Genomic DNA, 25,206 nt, shown 5'->3' on the forward strand with positions numbered 1-25,206 from the left:
TTGAAAGATTAAGGAGAAAAAAGGCTCCCTAACCTTCTGTGGCCTCCGCATCTCCCCTTATAGCCACCCTATCCACCCAAATTAATTTTAAAAAACAAATATTTAATTTAAATTTATCATTTATGCCAAAAGATCAATTTAGAAACATTTTAACTGTCATTCTAAGTTACTATTACATAATATAACAGTTCGTAAAGTAATAAACAAAACACCTGCAAAAGAAAGACAAGAAAACACATGAAATTTCAAAGAAAATACAATAAAAAGCAAACAATATGATGCCTTCGTCTTCTTCATGTAGGATATACGATAAACAACCTTAAACCACACGATAAATAAATTAATTTACACTCGAATTTATCTGATCTGTGGATTTTAGTTATAAAAAAGTTGGAGCATTTCTACATGCATAGGTAACCACCTAAAATTTGCAATTAGTTTGTACTTTTATGTACTATGTTATCTTTTGGTTTTCTTTAAATACCTAAATACCTACGGAACGTAAGAAGTTTTAGTTATAAAAGCGTTGTAAAAAATTGATAAGCACCTTCCTTGACATAAGAGTGGGAAATTTTCATTTTCATTTGCATATTATTTTCTATAATGAATTATATAACTAAAACTTCGTTTATTTTCATTGGCACGTAATTTAAAAACACGGATTTTTTAAAAATACAATACTTTTTGAAGACTTTAATGTGAAAATTCATTTTCGATTTTCCATCCACTACAAACTTCCTCAAGTTNTAAAACTAACAGTTTTTTGTCCGCATATTTAACTATAATCATCTTTGACTATCAGAGAACGTATAAAAAGTTGTAATGTACGGGACACAACGTAAAAATGATCACATTACAGAAATATACAACACAAACTGATAAAACTTCATTTACAATAAGTGTTAGGTATTGTAAAATCATAATTATTTTTATAGATTGCTCACGTACCAAATAAATTTAGATTATTTTATTAAAATTCAAAAATTTAGTTGCTTACAAATTTCTAATCGCACTGTAATATTTCTACCTTTAACTCGACAACAGCGCCCTCATTTCGCGCGAAGGTATCATCATAATTTGAATTTAAAATACAAATTGTTTTAAATCTCCTGACGACTGCTGGTCCTTTAAATAGGCAACCCAAATTACTGCAAAGTATTCTGAGAGTTAGGCTGCGGTAGCAATTTTGAATTCCTTCACTTATCATTAGACTCGGCTTTCAAAACCAGGGTTTAGAAAATATTAACAATTAAGAAATAAAAACGTTTTTAAATTGGGGACTGGAAGTGCAAGTCGATGTTCTCTATGAATTTTTATGGCAAAATGTAGTGGAGCTATAAACGCCAACCAAGCCTTTTTAGAAAAAATTTGATAGACTAATGTTCACAATTACCTACAACCCCAACAAAATGACCTATATAATAATCTAACGATATTATGCAAATAAGTAGCATATGCTTGTCATCCTAAGCATTATGTTCTAAGACGTCTAAATTGACAACAGATTAATAACGTATAATTAATGTTAATTTAACTGTTATTAAGTATTATTACCTGAATTAGTTGCAGAATGTGACCCTCCATAGTTCACATGTGTGAAAAACAAAGCAAACTCAGAAACGATCCCAATGCAGACATCGCAATCGTCATCGCTAGAGTCAAAATTAAATTCCCAATCTCTCTCATTTATTGACGAATCTGTAAAAACGGACAAAAAAAAACAATTACCTACTTTTAATCAATAATATTTTAAAGAAGACTGCTAATTTAATAGATACATGATGTACCCTTCATGACTCTTGCAATTTAAACATGTGTAGTTGTGATGATGATTGTTGACAATTAATTACCACAAATGAACAAGTAGTCCCTTTGTACTGGATATTTTCACAGTTCTCCGGAATACTGCTACTTCTGGAAAGGAGTATGACTATTACAATCAACTCCCCATAACATATGGCCAACGGCGTCCAAGGGTTTATTTTACTTAACTTTGAAATAGTGTAACCTGTATTCACTGCAGAATATTGTAATTTGGAATCATCTCTCATACTGTAAATAGGTCTGAAACAAAATGAAGATGCATGCAAAATGTTTTACAATTAGTTAAAAGATTATTCAAACTTTAGTAAGTGAAAAAGATTAAATTTAAAGAGAGAGATTGCTATCATAAACATATGTAGCATGCCGAGCATATGCAACTCAACATACACTGCGTATATCCAGAATGCATAAATACGTAAATTTAAATAAAATTAATGTTGAAACTTTGTTGAACACTTGAAAAGCTAAAAGTTATTACCTAAAAATGTGTGTAAAAGTTTTCGATGCCCGTACTTTTTGAGTAGAGCTTGAAATAAATGAAATACAAATTTTTAATGCAGTCCTAAACACAACAATTTACTCGTTAATGTTTAAATTGTTTTCAAAATTCTAAGTGAAGGTAACAATTTTCGTAAGGAGTTGAAACAATAAAGGTTTTTAATTGAGGAAAGATATTTCAATTTCTTTCTCAAAAGCTGAAAATCTATTATGTATTAAAAAGATGATTAAAGTTTTTATATTCTAGAGAGTATAATTTTGTAAAACGTAAAAAACTAATAAATGAATCAATTTTAATTAATAAATGAAGAATTCATATAAACAGATTTTAATCGTACACTGGCTGTTTTAATAAAGACATTAAAAATCATACACGATGCCTTTCATTAACGCTTTTACTAATAAAATGGAGATAAACATTGAAACTAATTATTCATTCAAAATTCGTACTTCTAAAATATTTTCAAGCCTTCAGTATACCTTGACCGATAAAATTCATATCCGCATTTTTATAATCTAGAAGCCACTAAGAAGTTTAAATAGTATTTTGATTGCCAACTTGTGTTTGTATTAAAACACTTAGTGGAACTAAAGACCTATTAAACTTTATTTTCCTTAGTTATTTTTTATCTGAAGAAGGCAAATTTTAAAGTGATACTGTATATAGAGGAATTTCTATCTTTGCACTTTATTCAAAGTATATTATTCTTTCTGAAATTCAAATGGAAAATAAACTTAAAATAAACCAGAGTCGGATCCAGCAAATATTATGTATGCATTATAAAACTTTTTACTTTCTCAAAGAATCAGGAATTAAAAATTTCAGTGATCTTGCTTTTTGCTTCTTTAAATATTCATACCGTATTGATTCGACTAGTGATTTGCAAGAATTTTTGAAAAAGTCTGCAACTCAAAAACGACTGAATGTGAAGTCTCTATTTTTCATTCTTACATTGTATATAATGTCGAACCTTCAACTTCGTAAATTCGCCACTGATGATGACGATCTTGAACTTGGCTTAGTTACATCAAATAATACAATATACGCTGTAATTCTTATTTTTTTCGTATATGTAATATCCCAAGGGTGGCCTCATACAAAATTGAAGAGAATATTCCACCTCCAAGGTTGAAAAATTGGGAGGTTTTTTAACTTTTTAGTTTGTTTTATATATACACTAGTGGCGAGTTAATAACAGAACATAGGAAAATTCTATTACGTGCCATTATCAAAATTAAATCTGTTAACGATAATAATAAATAATAAAAATAATGCAATTAAAACAATAACAACTGTATTAATTTCTAAAGGAAAATTTTTGATAGTTAAATAGAAGAAAATCCGCTTACCGTAATATAATCGATATTTTCGTTAATGTTATGAAATTACTGAAACGTTTGATTAATTTTCTATGAGTTATTAATAAAAGATAATGTCAGAATTTTCCTTGTAGCGTTTGTACAGCAAGAAGGTATTACATTTTTAACACAACGGTGTAAAAACACACCATGGTATTGAATATGAATTCTTGAAAATTAACCGGCTTGGCTCAAGGAAATTTTACGGTGATTTGAGGGTAAGGCGAATCTAATTTCGAAAATAAATGAACAAGCAGCAAACGATAATTATTAGTGGAAGAATTGATGGTTGCAATCCGTAGGGACACTTTTCCTTTTTTGTTGCGCTTCTCAGAAAAATTATAGATTGTTAGCCTAACTGGGGATTTATGATATTTACCTTCCAATATTATTACTTTATTACAACCATTTCTACCCTTGAGAGGTACATTTCTTTTCGCACTTCTTTTCCTATAATTGCCCAATAAATCTACCCTGTCGTTTACCGATGGTTACAAAATGGTACGATTATTGTGAAAAGAATAAACCAGAAATGTCGTGAGGACAAAATAGATTAAGCTTTTTGAAGGTCATTTTAAAATCCCCCAAACAAAATAGGTACGCGATAACATTTGTAATTGTATTTAGGATAAGTAATTGAGTACTCGAGAAAATCTCCAAATTATAATTTTTAAGTCGCTCTCATTAACAATTTGCTTGTAATAGTTAAGCAGGTACTCACAACGTAAGCAGGTTTTATTTTTATTATTATTAAATAGATACTTGCCGTAAACTATATATAAATAATATATACTAGTGGCGGACTGGGAACTGAACGTGATATAGGAAAAATCGTACTAGTACCTTCAGCCATTTTTCAGCATAAATAATTAAGTATTAAAAGTCCAGTAAATACAAGTTTTTTGAGAGTTCGGTTAGTTTAGGTCTTTAGGATAGCTTTCTTATAAGCAGGCGTGGTTAAAAAATATATATTCCACACATTTTCCAAATTGTATTATATTTTCGTTTGTGCGACATATGTAACGTCTACGTTCGGTGAACCCTTTACCATACCTGTATATTACAAATGTACGTGCACATTTGTGCAAGGCTTAAAAGTGATGAAATTTGCAATGACTAACTCCACCAACTATAAATACAACACGGTGCACACACATTTTAAATACATACCTATATATTTGTATATATATATATGTATATTAAGTCCGTTAGTTTTGAGAATGAAGAATCTTTGATAACTGTACAGTAGCATAACTGTTACTCACTTTTTACGTTTAGCAATGCTATTACTTTCTTGTCGCAAATGCACAGGTAGGTCAGATCCTGAATTTCATTTTTTTTATTATATATTTATCGGTATACTTTCATACTTCATATTCATTAATTATCTCTATGGCCGACGGTTCAAATTCGCACTTTTTGACTGAATATTCTTTCGGTGTAAAGAACTGCAATTACCTTATTAACCGATTATACATATAATAAAATATAATATGTACTTTACAATTATGTATAATAAGGAAGAATAAATAAAACGTAAACAGATAAATGCCTCTCATTGTTTATACACGTATGTATATTAAAATAATGCCACAAGTCTACGTATAAGAAGGTATTGTAATTATAAATATCTGTATTCGAGATAAAAACAAGAAATAGCGAAATCTTATGCAATTATGAAATTATGTGTGAACATACGTGTGTTTGTTTAAAACTTATGTACCCACACTATATTTCTGTACACATGTATGGAATTAAACAGGCAATGTAGAAAGAACTAGAAGGTGAAATTGATTGTCGTATAAATACAAGTCTTCGATAACTAGGATATACGACTTTTACAACCACCACCGTAGTTTTTGGACTAATTTTGGACAACAGTACATATGTTATTACAACACAAGTGCAGTGATTCTACGTACAGTGTATACTACGTATAGATGGATAGATAAAATGTAAAATTGAAAATAAATACTCCCTTAAATAATTTCACAATTTCTCGCAATCGCATTGTTTGTGACGAACTTTAGAATCAGGTGAAACTGTTAAAAGTAGGCTACCGATTTTGACGCATGTGAATATGCTTGGGAACTCCTATAGTCCAAATTCACACGATTACTTACTATATGTATAAATATGAGGACAGAATGTAGAATAAGGCACAGTTGCATAGGTGCTCCTATTTTTTTGCTTGATTGTTAGAAGAACTGAGAGAAATAATAACATTACGTTGTATGTATTCCTATCAATGCCAAAAAAACTAAGTTTGTCGCTTAATAATCACTACCAATATGAAGGGGTTTGTCCTGATCCCCCGAATAATTCACTGACAATCAACGCATGTACCACAGGTAATATAAAATGCTCGTTAAACATAGAACAAACAGTACATATGTAATTTTGAACCACGTCCTAAACTATTCTATTTTTATTCGTTCGCATGGAATTCCATTATATAACAACTTTAAGGGATGTAGTGGATGATACCCTTGTAATTTTAAAAATAATATAGTACCTACACTATATGTTCCCCTCATACAAAGTGACAGCCCTGCAGCATACAGTAAAAACAATGCAGTTAATTTAAAAATAAAAAAAGGCCTTCGGATATAGCCTACAAAAAAAGGAAATAAAGAAGCAACTAGAAATTAGGACCGAATCACCGAAACAATATAACTTTTTTTGTACAAAAAAATGCTTGTAAATTACGTAGGATTATTTTTGTTAGTTTTTGACCCTCTCCCCTCCTATATAGGACAAAATAAGAATAGGCCGACCCCCTCCGTCCTGATTAATATTTATTACGTAACAATCAAAAGGAAAAAAATGAATAGGTACAGGTTCGGTTTGTTTTAATGTTTATTTTTCAAAGTAAGTAATTTTTAGGAATGTTTATTTGTATTTAGAAAGGTCATGGTAATTTTTACTTATTGGTAGTAATAAACTTTGCTTTAATCATTCATCTTTACCTATATAAGATTTTCAGTGCAGACTTCCCGAGCTTTTTCAAAGTATAATTTTAAGTTTGGGCATTTTTGTGAGATTCCCTCCCAACCCCTTGTAAGAAAAATTAAAAGATGGTCGACCCTTCTCCCCCTATAAAACAAATAGGTAATAGCGCGGTCAATCAAGATTGTTTCTAAGTTTCCACAGCCCAAGACGCCTTGAGTTTCGCAAAAATGACAATATAAAACCACAAGTACGTATATAATCTCCAATAACTTGATTTCCATGATAATATTGGTATATTACACGTTAGGGAAAGTAACGAATGTCTCAGACCGCATGTTTATTTCCTCCCTTGGTACGTGTTACGTTATTTTTCAACATCCTTCGTTCAAGAAGTGAAATTTTCTTGGGTACATCGAGAGAAAAATCGCAAAAGCTCTCGAACATATACATATACATACCCTCGGTCAATAACTGCGACAAGGCAACAAAAAAATTTTCTTTCAAGACGTAATATTTGAGTTATTTAATGAAAGCGCAATTAGTCGTTATAGAATTGTAAATAACAGAGTCAAAAATAAATCGTACTGCATATCAGATTGCAGAAATAAGTATGTCCTACTTGTACCTGATGTAAAGACAAATTTTATTATGAAATAACGAAAGTGATACATACACGTTAAGTACTTTTTGTGTCGTTGAATTGACCGAAAGGAAAGTTGAGCTACTTTACTTTTTCCCGATTAACAGGAATAAAAACCATGTCACACATTTATTGTGAATTTCTAATGCAGATTATTCACTAGCGATCGGTAGGTCTAAACATACATATTATACGTTCTTGGTCACATGAACCAGACACATTCAAGTCCCGCATGATCACTGGCTTTTTACTTCATTGACTAATTAATTAATTAATCGTAATACCGTAGGTACATATACGGTTAATAAAATAATAACTAGCATATAAACCATTCAAATTAAAATATGTGTTTTTTTTTTGAGATATTATTATACTAGTAGCAGGTTTTATTTTTTGACAATTATCTTGTTTTAATTTAACATCTATAATCGTAATGTTAATTTTTGAACTTACTCCTATTTACCACGTACAGCATAATCAAACATTGACTAGGTATGCAAAATAAGTTTAGCGTTTACGTAAGTTTTTCTACAACTTGTTAACATTCTCCAATATTCTAGAGCGTGATGAAATTTATTAATTCATTTTCTATGAAAAGTCATGTGCATTTTAGTTTTCGCGTAACTTTTATTTAAAATATTGTCTTTTTATATGATTAATAAAAGAAGCAATATCATAACACCTATACGTTACACTACATAAACTCATGAATGAATATTGAATTTTTATAATAAGATACTAGTTCTTTACCTAAGTATTTTTTGTTTCAAAATTTCATTTACGCTGAAAAAAAAATTTCTAAAGCAACCAACAGATAAAATATTTTTATTAATAGCAATTTAAAAAGGGTCTCCAACGGAAATAACATTCAAATAAACCATTTTATCTCAACATTTTTGTGCTTTTTAAGGTATAAATTAGTTTATTTTATAGAATTTTATTTAGCTGCTGATTTTAACTTGCGGTTAGCAACGTAAAGTTAAAATATAAATATATANTATATTAAGTGGAATAATTTCTATTAACAACAAATAAAAAATACCTGCATTTTAAATAGAAATAACTTATGATAGTTCATTTGTACGAATACTTGTATATTTATGTAATGTGAGAATAAATTTTGAATGAAATTTAAACAAAAAGAAAACGCTTGCCACACGCTTGTAATAAATGATAATATTTGCACATATTCTTTTTTAATCATGTATTATTCGTATAGTATCAAATTACAGAAATGAATTATTGGTATGTCGAGCAGTAACTAAACTGTAAATTAAGACTCTTCTTCATGTTAACTATGGACTATATAATATTTCGTCTAGACAATAACTTCCTCTTTTAAGTAATATGAACGGTAATTTTAAAGGCAATTAAGTCGTCCTTGAATTCAAAAAGAAATTGCAAATACACCTTAATCATCAAAAGACCTACGCTATTCAACTCTGCCACAGTAAATTAAATACTCCTAATTAAATTTGAAAACACAAAAAACATTGAAAATAAATTAGGTATAGTTAAATTTATTCAAATTAGGAAAAACAGGTTTAGTTATAAATCTGATTCCACTTTAATAATTTAGGAAGAAAGAAACTTGGCAGATAATTCGGCTGGGGTGGTAATTTCCACATAAAGAATATTAAAATGTACTCTGTCCTTTCCAAGCTTTATAAAAAATAACCCCTACAGCATAATAGATTACTCAAACTGTTTACAAGAAGTGTTATTGATGAATGAATTTGAAAGGATTGTTTACTTCGATATTTATATAAATATTTCCTGTAAACTTTAGGGTTATTGCATCACAAAAATTGTAAGCACTTTTCAAATGCCGCCAAAATTCTACCCTTCCGTCGACTTAATGAATGAATAGTTTTTAAAACAAAGTGGTAGGAAGTAAATATTTTCATTCATAACGCTTAATTGTTTTAAATTGCATAATAATAAACAATACTGCGTTAATAAAGCAAACTCAAAATAAAAGTGAAACAATAGAGCAATATCTTAACTAGTCATTAATTGTTTAAAAGACGCACTAATAATATAACCAACCGCAAAAAAAAATAAACAAGAAAATGGAAATCCTGAAATTTACTCTATAGTGTAAAAAGTTTTTTATTTTTAATTTAATTTAAAGCGTCTTTAGCTAGTTTTATTACAATTTGCTTTTTGCCACCCTATCCACCCAAATTAATTTTAAAAAACAAATATTTAATTTAAATTTCAAGTCTTGTAACAATATGCTTATTACCATAAAACTTCGTACAACTTATTGTATAATTTTATTATCCTTCGCAGAAAGTATTATTCCTATTGTACATACAATTTGTATATTTTAAAAATTAATATCATTTATTACTTATTACTATATTATACCGCGCAGAGCCAACTGTTTGCTGCAGATGTTTTATAATTTCGTGGCGAAATAGAAAAAATTGTAATTGTCTTATTACTTATGTATACCTACACCTATAAGTATTAATAAAATTAAAACTTACCAGACTAACAATGAATTAATCGATGGTTGTTTTCAGTACGGATTACCTAAAAAAAATAGAGAAAAAGGTCAGTAGGTATCAAAAAATATAGGGCATAATAAAGAAAATGTGGGAATTATTTTTTATGACGCCTATAAAACATTTAAGGTAATTTAAATATGGTTTTATCTCTAGAACATGTCTAGATAAAACTCGAATTCCAAGCATAGTTTCGGCCTGTCGAGATTCTTTTATTTGTAGAGCATCAATAATTAGTTTTATCAAAATGAAAATATTATAATAAAAATATGAAAAGTCGTGTATTACGAACCGTTGTAATGTATTAACAGTAATAAATTAAGACTTGCTGGTAGAATTATTTCAATGCTCCACAGCCTACTAGCTGTACTATTCAACTCCTTTCACTTGACCCTAACCTAGCTCTTCCTGCTTACTATTTTGTTTTCGATGTGAAATGTAAATTTTCTAGATGATTAGTAAATAAACTCGCGGAATGTTTAGTGTCTTAACTACTATATAAGGAATTTGATAATTATCGTTAGCCGTAAATAAAAACCGCCCTACACACCGCCGACCAGTTAATAGACTTTGACTTGATAATTTATATTAAAAGAGAAAAAAAAAATGACCACTGTTTAAATTTTAAATTCGAAAAATTGCTAGATACCTATATGCAAATTTAAAGTTCGGTTCGGTGGCTTGACAAATTCTCATGATTTACATTTTTTATAATTCATAACGTGTACTCTCTTATGCAAAGAAGAAATATTTATTTTGTAATCATTTTTAAAACAGAATATTTAAATTAGGTATACACTACCGTAACATAAATTAGTTTCTGAAATGTACGAACTGAGAGAGCACAACCTATTTGTAAAAAAATTTTAATCAGTTGAAAACGAAAAGCGGAAAGAATTCTTAACTTTTACTTTATTGACCAGATATTATTACAGAAGTTAAGTAAGGAAGAAGAAGTAACTGTAAAGGCCAGTTCAAGTTCGACAAATACCAGTTTGAAAGAAAAGAGACGCTCAATAGGTTCCAAATTATTATTGAAAATCAAAATTGTTTAGTAAGCATTCCATTACTTTTACTTTATCGCCCTGACAAACGTAAAAGTAACAGTAAATAAAAGGCTTACTATGTTGTTTAATCTTTAAATATATAAAGGAGCTATAAAAATTCTCCACGAGTTGTTAAGAACGTTCAAGTATTGAATTACCGTTATATCATTGTATGTACTCCCATGTTTTTTTAAGTTTCATTGTTTTTTTATATTTTTCATCACAAACGTGGAAAAGTTAGCGTTTTAACCCCGTCTACAGAATATAGGCGCTTACGATTAATCTTAATAACAACATTACTTCATTATCTACTTTTACATACTTTTCCTGGATTTTAAATACATATTTAATTAATAATCTGTTAATAAGTTAAGGTAATACACAAAAAATAATCTATGACAATTATTTAGACAAAATAACCAATGCTCCCAGGGACGTAGGTGCGAATAGCCAAAGGCCAAGCATTGATATTTCTGGTCCATGTCCTGATTCCCTATGAATATTAACATATTCCAATATAGCGTAAAATTTCACGTAACCAGTCTATAATAGTACGCTGTTTGAACTGAATGATGCAAAAATATCTATTACTTTGTCCAAATCGAGAGCTCGAATGCTAAATTACTTGTAAGATATGGATAAAGACGTGATTTATTTGAAATACTTGCTATAAAAATGTAAATACAAAATACCTATTCCTGTTTCGCATTTAAATACTTTGTAATAATTACTTATATTATATTAACAATCGTTGACATAAAGGCTATCTTTAATCAAAATGTGTCTCTAGCCACAACTAGAATGAACTGATGTTTGTTATTTCTAGTTTTACCTAGTTAAAATTAGAATTGACTAAAGAGGAATGCTAACGCTAGTTTTTTCTACTTTAGATAGATCGCATTTTAACTGAAATAGGGTTTTTCGTAACATATATTTTAAAATTATATTTTCAAGTATATAAGGAAACCAATATGTATTATATGGCTTAGGTACATGTGGTAATTAATTCAAAATTAGAATTCATACAAACACAGAAAGTTCAGAAACCGGTCAACATGTGAATTTTCCGCGTTATACACCGTAAACATTTTTCGGTTCTTGGGTAATGGGCCGGATTTCTACGTAACACGTTATTTAATTTAAATTTCAAGTCTTGTAACAATATGCTTATTACCATAAAACTTCGTACAACTTATTGTATAATTTTATTATCCTTCGCAGAAAGTATTATTCCTATTGTACATACATTAATCAAAATTGCAGATAAAACGATGAAAAACCTAAAATATTCCAGCATGACACCTTTAAATGTTTTAAATATGGAATTTTGGGTTTTAGTGTTTGGTATAGCTTGTTTGGTCAGAGTATTTGACAAGGGCGGTTTGACAACAGCAACAAATTTTCCTTCATTAACCTGAGGTAGTTCATAGTGGGTAGAAAATTGAAAATGAATTTTCACATTAATAATGATATTAACCACAATTAAATGTCAAAGTGTTTCATATATTTAGTGTTATTCACCATAAGCACCACAGAACTCCGTTTGATTTTCATCGATGTAAACTTTAAGTTTCATATCCCTCAAGACGTTTTATGTTCCACAAAAAAAGACAATGTGAAACCACAATATATAATAATCTAACATAACACAAAACGCCTTGAATTTCGTGATAATATTAGTAAGTATATACCACGCACCTAGGCAGGAAAAGTAGAGAATGTGTCAAACCGCATGTTTATTTCCTACCTTTCCTTTTCGACTAGGAAGTGAAATTTTCTTGGGTCTTAGGTATGTAATTTAGCAATCATGTTCATCGCAAAAGCTTTAGGTTTGGACAAACTAAAAGACATGCTTGTACCATTAAATAAAATTTTCTACTGTATGTGAAGATGAACATGTACTTGCGGTTTTAAATTTTGCATTAATATTCGATGCATGAACTTTAGCTCACCCGGGTTACGTTACTATAGTGTTTAAATAAGCATTACACTATAGGTACATCGTGGTTGGACTGTGGAAAATGTTATGTGAGAAAAATCGAATTAGATTAAAAAAGAAAAAAACAAATAAAAAACTAACTGAACTAAAGGAAAATTAGTTATAGTTCGGGAACTTTCTCAAACCTTTTGGAAAATTCTAAAACTTCTTCGAACCCTATAGATGTAGGCCATTCAGGAAAAATGTGTGACATTTTGTAATGTACTGGCCAAACGTTCTAACTCAATAAACATCTTTCTACTGACTTTTTATATGGAGTCCTTTGAGGCGATAGTCTATTAACCCCCATATGTTTGAAATCGACCTCTGAAAAATGAAACTTTCACGGACGGGGGAGTTATCGATACTGCGACTAGTCAGAGTCTTTTACAGAGGGGACAATGAGCTTGCAAGGGGTAGTGCCCCCCTTGCCCCTACTTATCTACGTTCATGCCGTTTTTCTAGATACAAAGCGGGGTCTTTTTTAATTAAAAATTAAGCCACAGTTATGTTTTTGTTATATTCAGAACAAATCTAATTCGATTTTTCTTATACAAAAATTGTACAATTTTATGTTCTAATAGATTAAGAGAATAGTCATAGAAAGATCGTAAGAAAATTGAGAAAATATTGAAACAAAACTGCATAAAGTACTCACAACAATCCGACATCGTGAACATTGCATAACGGAAACTCTGCATAATGTGAACAGAATATTCATTACACAACTCTACCGTACACCGTGAAGTAACTAATATTCATTGGCCTTAAAAATTAATATTAAGCATCTGTTTTTTAATTACATTTTGTTAAATGTCGTGAAGAAATATATTTTACAACTGAAAGAGCGAGTATCTAGTAATAATTTCTGTAACAACACTCGCAGTTATTCTATTTTAATAAAAGGGCAGTTTCTGTTTTACCCCAGATAAGAATTAGTTATGTGCATCAAATTCCGTAGTATTACCGTGCGAACTTTCGATCGTTGTATATGCAAAACTGAGATATGTACTTCCCTGACATAAATGTACACACACGTATGTCTTAAACAGGTTCTTGTAACATTTTTAATTATACCAAGAATGGCCAATCTTAGCAAAATTACGTCACGATAATATTTTGGAGAGATGCCATTGAACTTTTTGATGTCAAAGGCCTAAAGATCGATTGCTATAAAAAATTGCCTAATTTAAATGGAAAGAAAAAACATATAAAACCCTATTTTACCTTTTTGTATCATAGCTAACTTTAATTAGCTGCTATAGCAAAATATCGAAGAGCTAATAAAATAAAAAAGCAGAAATTCAGGATGATTATCGCAGTCGTCAAATTTTTTTCATTAATAACTGTCATTAGAAAATAGAATGCATCTAAAGATAAAAGAAAGTAATTTCTTTGATTACATAAATCGCTTAATTTATTTCATGATTAAAATGGGAATTTTAAAATTTTTATTAATAGATACTATTCAAGCAGCAACAGTAGTCATCTTCGCATCTCCACGCATACAGTAACCTATGTATAACCGAGTATTTGGTTTCGAAACCTCTTTTAAGTTAATAGCTAATTACTTGACACCGACAGTATATAAAATTCTTAATTCCGTGATGACCCTGAAAAACTACTCGAAGGTCAGCAACGCCTCTTAAAGGAAGAACAATATTTTTTCATTACCTACATGTAGGCATATTAATAAAATGTTCGAAAATGTGTTAGTAAGATCTATACTGACTGCACTGTCGGTTTCTCGCTTAACCGAGCGTTGAAGTCTCTAGCACTTTTCGCTCAGTTTTACCTATAAAGAAACAAACAACCGCGAAATTCATTTCAAAATATTAAATTTTAGTTCAATACTTTCCTAAGTATAAGTTTATTGAAGGGATGTTGACATTCCTAACATTCTATTGTTAATAAAAGAATCTGAAAAACTACCACATTAATCACTTTGCAATACAAACAAGAAAAACATTTTTCAAAACATAGTTGTGAAGAGTTTGCCTCATTATACTTTGGAAACACTTAAAATAGTGTGTTTTACCATCAACTTGTTTGTTTTGAAAAGTGTTTCACAATTCAATCATTAATAATGTATTGCCCTTATTATCACTGTACAGTTTCAGCAACTTTGTTAATAGAATGCTAAAATTCCCAAATGTTTTTTATTAAATTGTAACAACAAACATTTTTTAAGTAATTAAATTTCTAGTACCTATTTCTTTAATAAACATCCAACCGTTCAAATCTCTCCCTAGACAAAAATTTTCAGTCTCTCAGGGATCTCTCACAGTTTCTGTATGTGAGACTCGAACGATAAAATTGTTAATTCTCTCACAGAGAGACTGAATGAATAAAATTGAAAAATTGAGAGACTCGAGTCTCTCGTAGAAACGCTGGGATCTCTGAAATATGTTGAACTTAGAAAATTTTAACCTTGTCTATCGAGACACTACGTATTGAGAGATTCGAGTCTCTCTTTCAGATATTCAAGTCTCTCGTTCAGAGACTGGATACGAAATGAGGATCTCTCTATGAGCGACTCGAGTCTCTCGTTCAGAGACGTTAAACAGTTTTTTTGACAGTCTCTCGCCAGTATCTCTCAGCGACACCAGAGAGACTCGATGAGAGACGGAGACTCGAGTCTCGCTTTCAGAGACTCTGAGAGACTGAACATTTTTATCTCGGGCTTTCATTAACATTTAAGAAATGCCATAAAGGCGTTGTTTTTAAATTTTTGCAGGACTCCGGTTTTAAATTTAAAAATAACAAATTTCTGGGGGTACTTTCTTAACCAAACGTTGAAGTCCCCAAGTCTCATTTTGTTAAATCTAATTTAAACTGTTTTTCCTGTATTTTCGATTACAAAAAGCCTGAAAAATAATCTGTAAGAGTTTCAATTGATAACACGCACCAAACATTATACATATGTACAATGTATCTATATTGATATACAATAAAATAAAGTTTAGATAAATCCTAACTAATAATACAAATACGAATGGGAGTTTGTTTGTTTGTTACCATTTTACGCCTCAACTGCTCAACCTATCATCATGAAATTTTGTACACGTATTGCCAGGGGCATAGAAAAGGGCATAGGATACCTTTTATCCAGAAAAAACTGTTCCCAAGGGATAGAAAAATTTCTTTTTATCTCGATAAAGAAGGATATTATTTACTGCTATTGTACGAAATGTGTATGTTATTGTTATAATTAGAAACTTTAGTTAAACTTAAGAACAAACTTGTGTTTTCGACGATCTTTGACACGCATTTAGGACATCAAAGCGAGCGAGGCCGTACTAATAAAGAAAGAAATTAAATATGTACCTCCTGAAATAAGGCTTATATCTTTTTCACTAGCATATACGTACAGGTACACATACCTACTTCATCTTTAGCAGATACTTACATGTATATGTAGTATATATATATACATATATTCAAACGTCTTGCAACTAAGTTGTTAACGAAGCGGCTTTTCCTTTATTTTATAACACAACACGTTCAGATACAGTAATACCTACTAGGCGAGCTTACATGACTTTTTTTTTGGTTTGTGGACCTTCTGAATAAGAACGACCTTGTTCTTTAAATACTTCAAGTTCAATCGTATTTTTTTTTTATATAAAATAAGGTTTTATATTAGAACCTAATATGCGCTATTTTTCAATGTTTCTAAGAATAATAATTTCTGATATTAAGGGCGCAGGAATATAATAATTTTTTTAGTCTTTGAAAGTGCTTTAGAATACCAATTAAGTGTTTTCCTAGAAATAAAGGTTTATCAATCATTGTCAGTGCGTATCCAATGTATTATATGTATACGCAAAATGAATAAAATTATACTTTTCAAAGAATTACCTACACAAGTACCTATAACTTATGTCCATCCTCTATAAGATTTTAGATTAGTATTAGGCGTAGTGTTGTGAATTGTGAGAAGTAAACAAATTTCGTAGATTTATGATATATTGTCGATTTTCATTAGTTGATTAATAAATTTTGTTATGTATAACGTTATAATGCAGCTTCGATATAACCGATTTCGTTAAAACAATTCTTCTCTTTTCCGTCGCGCCCATCGTCCATACTTCGCACCCGTACAGAGCTGTATTCCAGACATGCACCTTTAATAATCTTTTTCAAATTTCTAAATTAATCGTTCACAAGCATCGAAATGACTTATTTTTGTTAAAAGCGATTCGAACCTACGCTATCCTCTGTTTTATATCTCTGCAACTCCTTCTAATTTTTCGTCTCCTGTCTTTGTATTCACTCTTTCCCTACTATTTTTTCCCTTGCATACCAGTAATTTTGTTTTAATGCATATTTAGAAAAATAAAAAACTGTGATAGGTACACCGTCGTGATTCCTAATAATTATAGATTAGAAATGTCTCAGCACATTTTACGAAACAATATACATTTACTTTCTTAAATCAATGCGTGAAATTGAAACGTGTAGAAGCAATTCATAAATAAAAGAGTTTTCATAAATAAGCTGGAGTCTATTAAAATATTTTCGCATTTTTAAATAAACGCTTTGTAATGGAGGAATTTCTCCATTCAACAGCGAACTGGGATGGCAAATAAAGCAATAAAGCAATGTGCAGGTCATGAAAAACAAATAAAATGAGCTATGTTTTGTTAGGTGTATTATGCTCCCTTCACTGACAGGACTTCATCGATCTATAGAGAAATTCATGGCTGTTATAATGAAGACAGTTTTAATAGAACGGCTAATTAGGTGTTGTTATGTTTCTAGAAGTATTCTTTCTAGTGTAATAAGTAATATGATGATATAATTAACAATTGTAACTGAAATGACGATTTCGCTTGTTTTTTTAAAAAAACAGCTTACGCCGTCGTTTTTAAAACCAAAGTAGACCACTTAGAAGTGCAATTTTCCATTGCTTTTTAATTTGAAATCGAAGCAAAAATCACAAGTTAGACGCATGTATTACATACATATTAAAACAAATATGTCCCTGCATGACCTTCATTATATTCCATGTTCTTGTACATATGTACATTATTTCCTGTTACTTCTACTTCCGTTTTTCTACAATGGTGCATTAGTACACGCATATTAATAAGAAACACGTTACATTATTATGTTTGATTTTGAGAATATCATAAAAACACTTTTCCTCTCGACTCCTAACTAATATATTTATACGAAATGTTAATAGGAGTTTGTTTGTTTGGTTGCTACTAGTGTCCGACCGAAAGTTCGGTTTCGGTTTCGGTTTCGGTCGAGTTTCGGCAAAAAAACGAGTTTCGGTTTAGTTTCGGTTTCGGCGGCAAATCTGCCGAAACTACGACCGAAATCGAAACTGCGTTCGGGAGTTCTCGCGCTCTGCTCGGTCATGTTCGACGCGTTAAATTCCATCCAAGCGAAGTAGATTAGTAGACATTTCGCATCTTCAAAAAAAAAAATGAGTAGTCTACTATACTTCCTCAAACAAACATCTCACCTATTTTAAGTATTTTTAAGGGGCAATTAAAGTATTTCCTTAAATGAGGGATTGTTATGTTGATTTTGATTTGATTATCAATAAGTGAAAATGTTAAAGACACACAGCTATGTGATTTAAAGATAAAAAAATAAAACTGACTGATTATAATAACGTTTTCTTTATTTTTCTCTCAAAACATGATCCTTATAAGGAAGTTTCGGTTTCGGTTTCGGTCGTAAAAATCAGTTTCGGTCGGACACTAGTTGCAACAATTTCACGCCTTAACTACTCAATCGATCATCATAAAGTTTTGTACACACATTGTCCGGGGTGCAGAAAAGGATATAAGATACTTTTTATCCAGAAAATAAATACTGTTCCCAAGGGACAAAACGTATTTAGAACATCACAGCGAGCGAAGCCGCGGGTAAAACCTAGCGCTAAATTAGTTATTGATGCTTACAACCCCATAATGTTCCCTTTTTAATATTTGAAAATATGTGTGTACGTTGTTCTGATTTAGGAAAGTTATTTTTACATCGACCTAAATAATATCAGACGTTTTATATGACAGTTTCGCGATTAAATTGACTGTTTGGCGGCGTCTAGGTTTATAAGTGAGTATTTATTCAAGGGTAAAACTTGAAGTAACTGCATAACTTGTATCACATAACATAACATAAGTAATTAAAACCAGTTCGTAATTTTGTACTGATAGGGCTCAGCGTTGCAAAACCGGAACTTTATCTACAATTCAGCAATATTTTGTACGGCTGGACTTTTCGAACCACTTACACGCAATGGAAACCTTGTTCTCTTAAAATAATTAGGAATTTTCCTAAAAACAAGTGTACATATGTAATATTACGTTTTGTTTTCAACTCGATGGACAGTAAAATTACATCAGAAAAATAATTGTCCTAGAAGACGAGCTTTTAATTCAAAGATTAAATGCTAGAAATTTTTAATAGTAATTATTTTAAAGTACCTAAACCTAAAACGTTTTGCTATTGCTATTTAATTCAGAATAACGCCTCTTGGACGCTGTCATAGTAAATCATGGTTTTTCTTATTTTTTGACTTCCAAAACTCATGTTTGTAAAGGTTAACCTGTAGCAAAATATATCCTCAGCTAAATTTAAATGAAACAATAGGAATTCTTAAAATTTGATGAGAGCTCATCTATGCTGATATCTTTTTTTAACTGGTCAATTTAACTACATATTTAATTCGCTCCTCAAATGACTGAAAATCAATACATCAATCAATTAATTGCTTGTTATTTGTTTATCACGTTTTTATTTTATAATGCAACGTCAATGAATTTTCGTTAGATTGGCACTTTTTGCTGTTCGGTTAGACTAATTAATATAAGGTAATGTTTTTTTTTCGTTTCAATTGTCAACTTCAAATGTTTCAGTTTTGTCTATATAACGAACTATTGCAAAACCGATCGAAAATTGCCTACTTGGTAAAATATTTTTAGCGTATGTGTAAGTTACTACATCCTGTTACAATACCGGATTAAATTTAGCGCCAATTTTTTTGCTTTGTTGCTAGTCCTATCAAACACTGTAAATAACTTGCACTAAAACTTTATATAAATTAAAATCTAAACCTCAGACAGGGCTGAGCAAAGCCCTCACCAAAACATTTCCAAGTCCTAAATCCAAGGATCTTACTTACAGTGCTTTGACCCTTAGGTAAAACCGCAATTATAATTGAAAATTCAAGTATAGTTCGAATTACCAATTATTTCGAAAGCAATTTGATTCAAATCCATTATCACTTCGAATGAGCTTGAAGCCCTTTGAATTACAAATTACAAAGCACTTTCATAAAGTTGCTCGTTTATCAATAACCTAACTTAACCCAACTACTAGTTCATGGAAGGACTTGAATTGTTGTTTCGAAGCTCTGAACGGACAGAAAGCACATTTTGAAGCACAAAGCTCATAAAGGTCTGATCAAAGCCCTCACCGAAAGATTCCTAATTCCAAGGATCTTATTTAAAGCGGTGTAATCCTTACAAGGCCCAATTACATTTGAAAATCAAAGCACTTCGAATTATCAAATATTTCCAGAGCAATTCGATTCAAATCCATAATCACTTTAAATGAGCTTGAAGCCCTTTCAATTACAAATTAAAAAATGGTTTTAAAAAGTTATTCATTTAATATCAAGGCCTAAGGAAAGGACTTGAATTGTAGTAATTCCAAGCCCTGAATGGACTGAAAGCACATTTTCAAGCACAAAGCTCCTAAAGCTCAAACATAATCACTTTGAATGTGCTTGAAACATTTTGAATTACAAATTACAAAGCACTTTTATAAAGTTTATCAAGGCCCAACTACTAGTTAATGAAAGGGTTTGAATTGCGGTGTTTCCGCACAAAGCTCTAAAGCTCTTTCCAGTTCTGTTCTCAGATATGTGTTATACGAGATGAAATTTGCTGAATTCTCAACTGATTAATGGAAAATCGGGTCGAAGAATAAATTCCACTGATTATAACTGAGAATTCAGCAAACATCTCGTATAAAGATTATTATGTTGAATTATTTAGTGCCTAAAAACTATGTATGAGTTACATGCCGGTTAATATTTGTACGTGCATATATATTTACCTATATGTATATATATATCTGTTACAAGTAGGCGATTATTATACACCTAAGGGTTATATAATACACTCTTCAAGAGTTGGCGAATCGACACATAATTAAACAGGTAGAAATTTGAAAGTTGGCGAAATGGGAAATCACCTAAATTTTTACTAATGGAACTATGTGGATTCATACATGAAGATTTACACAAACCAAGGAAAGAAGAGTTAGTTGTTATATGTGACATGTTATTTAGCATTAATTAGTTAAATTACTACTAACACAACACCATTAATCCTTTAATACTCGGGAAAACCGTATAGTAATGAGACTCGCTCTTAATACAAGTAATACTTGCTTGGGATGAATCTAGTTTATATTTTTAGAAATAAATATATCGTTTTGAGATATTTTTAACCGACTTAGGAACTTGAAGTAATAACTTGCAGTAATATATGTACGCACTTGGTGATTAATATCAAAAAGAGTAACCCCTAGATTCCACAAAATTTTTTTAAAACGGAAAAATGTAGGCATTAGTCTCGCGTTGGGTGTTGATATTCTTGTATTTATCGTTTATTATCCCTTTTTTACAAAAAAAATGTATTTAAAAACAATTTCGTTCAAGAATTAAGGAATATTATTTTAATTAATGTCAATTAAGTGTTTTTATGATTGATTAACAGGAAATGAACCTAAAGAAAGTAATAAACAACCTAAATTACTTTTGTTTGTTGGTAATTATCCGCAATTATCGATTCCTGTCAAACTCAGAATGATGCTTAAAGCATTTAATATAGGTAGTTATAAAATAATATACATTTGGTCCTTGAAAATTGCTGTTATTTTTAATGACTTCCTGAAAATTTTTCCTATTGAAAGGAATAGAGAGTAAAATATACCTACACCTAACACAAAATGATTTCCCATGGCTAATATTTTGCTATTTGTACTGTTGCAATTATATTAGTTCGTAGGAGTAGGTTATTCTTAAAAATAAACGTTAATTAATTTGTTTTTAACAGTCGCTGTTATCTGGTTTATTTGCCGATCTAATTACATGTATAATTTGACTAATTAGTTTGTCGAAACATGAGAAAATTATTTTTTGATGGCATAATTAAGTAATTTATTGGATCCGCAAGGGAATTTTATTAAATACCATTTCTGGGTGTTAGAAATGTCTCGATTACTTAATAAAAGCCATTATTGATTTTTAATAAATCGATACTTAATTACTGGTCGCCTAATTATTTATCTGTAAAATAGAATAATCGGTTACCTAATTTTCAAACTTCTAGTGACGGCTATTGTGCAACCAAGTTTATAATTTGTGTGAATGTCGAGTTTCATAAAAAAGCGTCAATTAGGCAATTTAAACATTGTTTAATTGGAGTCTTAATGAAGCAGGTGCTTCGAATATTGCAATTGACGAACGGCTAGGTTCTCGGTAGTCGGTGTCGGTACCAACTTTTCTTTCGGCAAAAATCCGGTTTTTCCTTCACCTCGACGAATCAGTTTTGTTTTTCTTTCATCTGGCGAAAAAGGATTTCGATCCGTTATCATCGTATTATCATCGATGGATTTCGAAACTGCATGTACCCCCTAGTCGGTGTGAGGGAGAGAGGACAAGTGAGAGGGGGGCAGTGTGAGCGAATGTCTCTCCAAGTACTACCGACAACTAACCAACCAACGAACCAACGACGCTGTTCCATCGTCAGTGAAGTGATATAAAGGGTAGCCGTAGCCGGGTACTTGCTAGTGATTTCGCTTTCGGTATAGGTGAACGACGCAGGTCACATATACTCGTAATGCTCGCACTAGCCGCGCTACTACTAACCCTGTTATTGGTGTGGTGTTTATCAGAACCGAAGAAGAAAAAGAATCTGCCACCAGGGCCGAAACCTTGGCCCGTTATCGGCAGCCTTCATCTTCTGGGGCAACATGAAACCCCTTTTCAAGCGTTTACTGCACTGTCCAAACTTTACGGGGATATCTTTAGCATTACTTTGGGCGCGACACCCTGCGTTGTCGTTAACAACTTCGATAGCATAAGGGAAGTACTCATAACAAAAGGAGCCGAATTTGGCGGACGACCTGATTTTATGCGCTTCCATAAACTTTTCGGTGGAGACAGAAATAATTGTAAGTTTCTATTTTTTTTTTGTTGTGCCTTTTTAATTCATATAATATGCACTTACACGAAAGGCTGTTGTTCTGAAAGCTAAGTTAGTATCAAAGGAGATGTTCCTTTACTATTCCAATTTAATTTAAACGAATGAGCTCTACTGTTCGGACTAAAGCGACCAAATTATTACGCGAACGAGGGTGTAGAAAAAGGGGCAATTTTCGAATATCAAAATTGTAAATTTCGTATTCTATAAACTTCGCTTATATGGTTGTGGTATTTAAAATAATAAAAGTAATAAATAATTGCAATGCATATCCATGAGTTTGAAGAGCAGTATATAGCTGATAAGCAATAAACGAATAGTTTGTTTATTAATTTTCATTGTATACTACAATTAAATGGTTAATGTGTCAAAGTTGTAGTAGGAGTGGCTCTCGGGTCCATATTTGTATGTATGTTGTACATAAGCATATGTAAGCATGTGGATATTTCATTCATAATTCCATCCTAGAGTGGATAACCGTGAACTTGAACTTGCGTACTCTCTTGATGAAATCGAAACACATGGACGGTCTTTTTTCATTCTTGGTGCGCTGCTTGTGCAGCATATGGTTTTATTAGCGCGTTCTTATAATTTATTACGTACAATTACGATGATATAACTATTCCGCCCAGTTAAAGAATCGTTAAAGAACTAGTTCACTATTTTTTTATTTTGCTCGCATACCAATTGTTCTTTAAACAGTACGCCTGTTGGAGTACAACTTCGTAATTATAATTAGTTTAATCGAGTAGAAAATCGAATTTTGACTTACAACTAACGAGTTACGTAACGTGCAATTTTCGTAGGTCACTGGTGCTAAACGTAACGTTGACATTCATTCCAGACACAAGTCATCGTAGAATTATCAGTTGCAGCAGCCTTGAAACTCCACTGCCACTTGTACTTTTATTATTCTTATTATAGCAACGTGTATTCTTGTTTCAGCTCTTGCCTTGTGCGACTGGTCCTCGTTGCAGAAAACAAGACGGAGCATTGCCCGAAACTACTGCTCGCCAAAGTTTACCTCGTTACAATTCGATTACGTGAACCAAGTGGGCTGTCAAGGGACTAGGGTTCTTTTGGAGGAGTTACGCTCGCTACCAGAAGGAAAGCCGGTCGCACTCAAGCCCATGGTCTTGGCGGCATGCATGAATATGTTCACCCAGTACATGTGTTCCGCCAAGTTCGATTACAGAGATGCGGAATTTAAGAGAACGGTTAGATACTTCGACGAGATATTCTGGGAGATCAATCAAGGCTACGCCGTTGATTTCCTTCCTTGGTTGCTACCCTTATATGCGAACCATATGCAAAAACTCTCTGACTGGGCCAGCGAAATCAGGAAATTTATTCTAGCTCGAATCATCGAAAAGCACAGGGCAACACTCGATCCGTCTCTACCACCGAAGGATTTCACGGATGCGCTTCTTTTGCATCTGGACGAAGATCCTAATATGAACTGGCAGCATATAATATTTGAATTGGAAGATTTCTTGGGAGGCCATTCAGCTGTGGGCAATTTGGTAATGGTGGCATTGGCGGAGATAGTAAAAAATCCACAAGTAGGGAAGAAAATCCAAGCAGAAGTTGATAACGTAACTAACGGTGAAAGACTGCCGAATCTAAGCGACAGAACCAGTATGCCTTACACGGAAGCTGTACTGTGGGAAACTCTTCGATCGGCGAGTTCACCGATTGTGCCACATGTTGCGACGGCTGAAACAGAAATCGGAGGCTTCACAGTAGAAAAGGGTACGATGGTGTTCATAAACAACTACGAACTGAACGTGGGCAACGTGTACTGGGACAAACCAGAACTTTTCAGTCCCGAAAGATTTATTTCTGTGGAAACAGGGACACTAGTCAAACCTGCCCATTTCATTCCCTTCAGCACAGGTAAAAGGACATGCATCGGCCAGAGGTTGGTGCAGTGTTTCAGCTTCATAATAATAGCGACCATAATGCAATACTTCGACATATCGAGCAATGAAGAAATCAATTTGAAACCTTGCTGCATGGCTGTACCGCCAGACTGTTTTGAGATTGTTTTACATCCAAGGAACAGGACTGGTGCCAATTAACTACTATTACTGCTACAACCATTGCCACTACACTGCCCTCGCTTTATGTTATGTTATCTCTCTCCTCGTAGTAGTAGTAG

General features: G+C 31.7%; 1 protein-coding gene and 1 long non-coding RNA gene across 5 annotated transcripts in view; one reads left to right on the top strand and one right to left on the bottom strand.

The window, feature by feature from the left end:
- Window positions 1-754: 754 nt before the first annotated feature.
- The window catches only part of LOC108740522, a 35,943-nt gene continuing 11,491 nt past the window's right edge, over window positions 755-25,206 (bottom strand). For 3 of the 4 annotated variants that reach the window (XR_003232577.1, XR_001938347.2, XR_001938346.2), the window contains exons 2-4: window positions 9,769-9,814; window positions 1,851-2,064; window positions 755-1,698 (exon numbers count right to left, since the gene is read on the bottom strand). This is a non-coding gene — a long non-coding RNA (uncharacterized LOC108740522). Of the gene's footprint in view, window positions 1,699-1,850; window positions 2,065-4,946; window positions 5,127-9,768; window positions 9,815-25,206 lie in introns of those variants that run through there. The other variant, XR_003232578.1, reaches the window with a different exon arrangement.
- Window positions 22,568-25,200, top strand: LOC112906773 (cytochrome P450 307a1-like). Its single transcript, XM_025981638.1, has 2 exons — window positions 22,568-23,016; window positions 23,991-25,200. The coding sequence occupies exons 1-2, from the start codon at window positions 22,683-22,685 to the stop codon at window positions 25,124-25,126; spliced, it is 1,470 nt and encodes a 489-aa protein (XP_025837423.1). The 5' UTR covers window positions 22,568-22,682; the 3' UTR covers window positions 25,127-25,200.

The sequence above is a fragment of the Agrilus planipennis genome, unplaced genomic scaffold (assembly GCF_000699045.2).
Source record: "Agrilus planipennis isolate EAB-ADULT unplaced genomic scaffold, Apla_2.0 scaffold179, whole genome shotgun sequence".
NCBI classification, from domain to species: Eukaryota; Metazoa; Arthropoda; class Insecta; order Coleoptera; family Buprestidae; genus Agrilus; species Agrilus planipennis.

Coding starts and splice junctions, on each gene's coding strand:
- LOC112906773 (XM_025981638.1), top strand. CDS start 22,683: ATGCTCGCACTAGCCGCGCTACTACTAACCCTGTTATTGGTGTGGTGT. Junction 23,017..23,990: donor CGGTGGAGACAGAAATAATT/GTAAGTTTCTAT, acceptor TTCTTGTTTCAG/CTCTTGCCTTGTGCGACTGG.